This window comes from Triticum aestivum, chromosome 3D, assembly GCF_018294505.1.
Source record: "Triticum aestivum cultivar Chinese Spring chromosome 3D, IWGSC CS RefSeq v2.1, whole genome shotgun sequence".
In the NCBI taxonomy this organism is placed as follows: Eukaryota; Viridiplantae; Streptophyta; class Magnoliopsida; order Poales; family Poaceae; genus Triticum; species Triticum aestivum.
In genome coordinates, this window is record NC_057802.1 from 24291612 (window position 1) to 24293758 (window position 2147).

At 52.7% G+C, this 2147-nt stretch overlaps 1 protein-coding gene across 1 annotated transcript; it reads right to left on the reverse strand.

Moving 5' to 3' along the window:
- Positions 1-378: 378 nt before the first annotated feature.
- Positions 379-1671, reverse strand: LOC123076073 (transcription factor BHLH3-like). The gene is made up of 4 exons (XM_044498510.1): positions 1600-1671; positions 989-1436; positions 571-917; positions 379-465 (listed from the first exon to the last, which is right to left on the reverse strand). The coding sequence occupies exons 1-4, from the start codon at positions 1669-1671 to the stop codon at positions 379-381; spliced, it is 954 nt and encodes a 317-aa protein (XP_044354445.1).
- Between the last annotated feature and the right edge of the window lie 476 nt (positions 1672-2147).

A 2147-nucleotide genomic window follows, 5' to 3' on the forward strand; every position in this document is an offset into this window, starting at 1 on the left:
ACTAACACAAGAAACAAGAAGTTGTAAGAGTTTTTTTCTTTCGATAAAGGGCACTTTATTAGCTCAGAATGTAGCATCAAGCGATACAAAGCATTGTGAGTAACACCCGGCCTCTGCGTAACTAGGATTAAGAAGTTGTGAGAGTGTCCAACCAAATTAACACACCAACCAAATTAACACTCCATTCAATCATTCATGCATCTCACACACACAAAGAAGACAATCCGGTGACAACAAATACTCATCGAAGATATTCCCCAAAAAACTCCTACACTAATTCATACAGATATTGCCCCCCACAAAGTCATGTAAAAAAATGCCAATCTAGCACGTATTCATCGAGATTACAAACCGCTTGTATCTCTAGCTAGCTATAGCTTATAGATACCTTCCCCCGTAGCCTGCGCTCCTCAACAATGCCTGCTTGATCTCGTCTGTGCTTATCACCTGCCTCCTCCCTTCCGCCTACGCACCGGGCAAGCCGTGAATGGACATCGGCGATCGAATTTCATTAGCATGCAATGAAGGAAAACTTAGAGATGGGTACTATTTCAGAAGGAGTTTACTTACTTGTGAGCACGAGGCATGCATGGCGAAGTCACTGAAGCAACTCACGACGCACTGCTCGATCTCCAGCCCAAGCACGTCCAGCGCGGTCACCGTCGCGATCAGCGCTCCGGGCTTTGTCGAGCAGCAGATCTCAATGTTCGTGTCGCCTCCGGCTCGGTTCTCGACGTTTGCACATACCTTGGTGGAACTCCTCGTCGGCGTCTCCTCGTTGACACCGCTGGAGAAATTTTTGAGCAGGTTCAGCTCCTCGGGCGTGGTGCCGATCTCCTCCTCCAGGGTTTTAATCCGCTCGGTCAGTTCCTTGACGTAGTCTATGGTGTCCCCGAGGGTCGCAGTCCTATCCATCTGCAGTTCGATCGATCGGTTAATTAGATCTACACATGTTAATTAAGGTCCACAACTCACAAATAATTCGATATACAGAAATTAAGGGCGATGGAGCGGAGCATGGAGAGGCGGTCGTTGAGCCGCTTCCGGTGCCGCCTTTCCGCCATGAGGTTCTTTGACGGAGTTCCGCTTCCGGCATTGAGCTTGCTCTCCGGGTGGGTGCCGGAGGCCGGCATGCTTCTCATCCCCGAGCTCTCCCCGGCCCCTCCCCCGAACACAAACGTTGACGAGCTCGCAATAGGGTCACTGAGGGGAAGAGTGAGCGGCGCCTTGCCTGCAGCAGCCTGGACGACCGCAGGAGGGTCGGGGATGCAGCTCCTCCAGGGGTTGCACACTTCGCTCAGGTAGTTGAAGTTGAACTCCTGGTGCGGGTGCGGACGCACGGCCGGCGGCGAGGGCAGCATGGGCTGCTGAAACCTGGCGACCAATCCCCGATCGAGCGACAGGAGCGAGCCGTTTGAGATGGTGGAGTGGACAGCCTATCTGCGAGAGTCAAGGGGGGCTTAACCTTGATCCGGTTGTGACCGGGACGTTGGCAACAAACAAAAACAGTGCGGGCGCATGGAACAAAACCGAGAGCTGTTGAATGTTGTCACGTGTGCAGATTAGTACCAATACCAACTAGACTTGCTGGAGCACTACATTTGCTGGGAAAATATCAGGTGATGTAGAGCGCGATAAGAGCTCCCGCGAGCCGTTCGATCTTAGATCCATGGCTGGCGGGCTGATCTCCTGCAAATTTGCCGAAACCTCAAGGAGTCTGATATTTACGCGCAAGTCTAGGAGCTCGGCTGGTGACCCTTGGATTTCAGATCCAGTGGCTCGCCGGAGCTCGTATCAATGGAGCTCAATGGAACACATATGCTTATATCGATTGGGCTTTGGTTTTGGGGTGTGCTGCCATGGCACACACCGGCGGATGTACTGCAGCAAATCACGGGGGCACGACAGGTTGGAGGTGGCAGGGGCAGGGGGCGCAGCCGACGCGGGCGGCGTGCATGTCGGTGGACCAGCTATGCATATGTCCATGCGGCCTGGAGGCTTTGGCACGTAGCAGGTGTGCTCAACTTTGTAAACAAAGACAAACATCACCATCAATACTCCGTACAAAGTTAGTTCAGAAACAAAAACATAGAAAGACAGTGCCACCAGGATAGCTTTGCAGGACGTAGCACCTAGCGTAATGCGGC

What these genes read in the sequence shown, in the direction of transcription:
- LOC123076073 (XM_044498510.1), bottom strand. Translation starts at nt 1,671, where the DNA reads ATGGATCTAAGATCGAACGGCTCGCGGGAGCTCTTATCGCGCTCTACA. An exon ending in CTGATATTTTCCCAGCAAAT is followed by an intron (nt 1,437 to 1,599) that starts GTAGTGCTCCAG and finishes TCTCGCAGATAG; the next exon opens with GCTGTCCACTCCACCATCTC. An exon ending in CATCGCCCTTAATTTCTGTA is followed by an intron (nt 918 to 988) that starts TATCGAATTATT and finishes CGATCGAACTGC; the next exon opens with AGATGGATAGGACTGCGACC.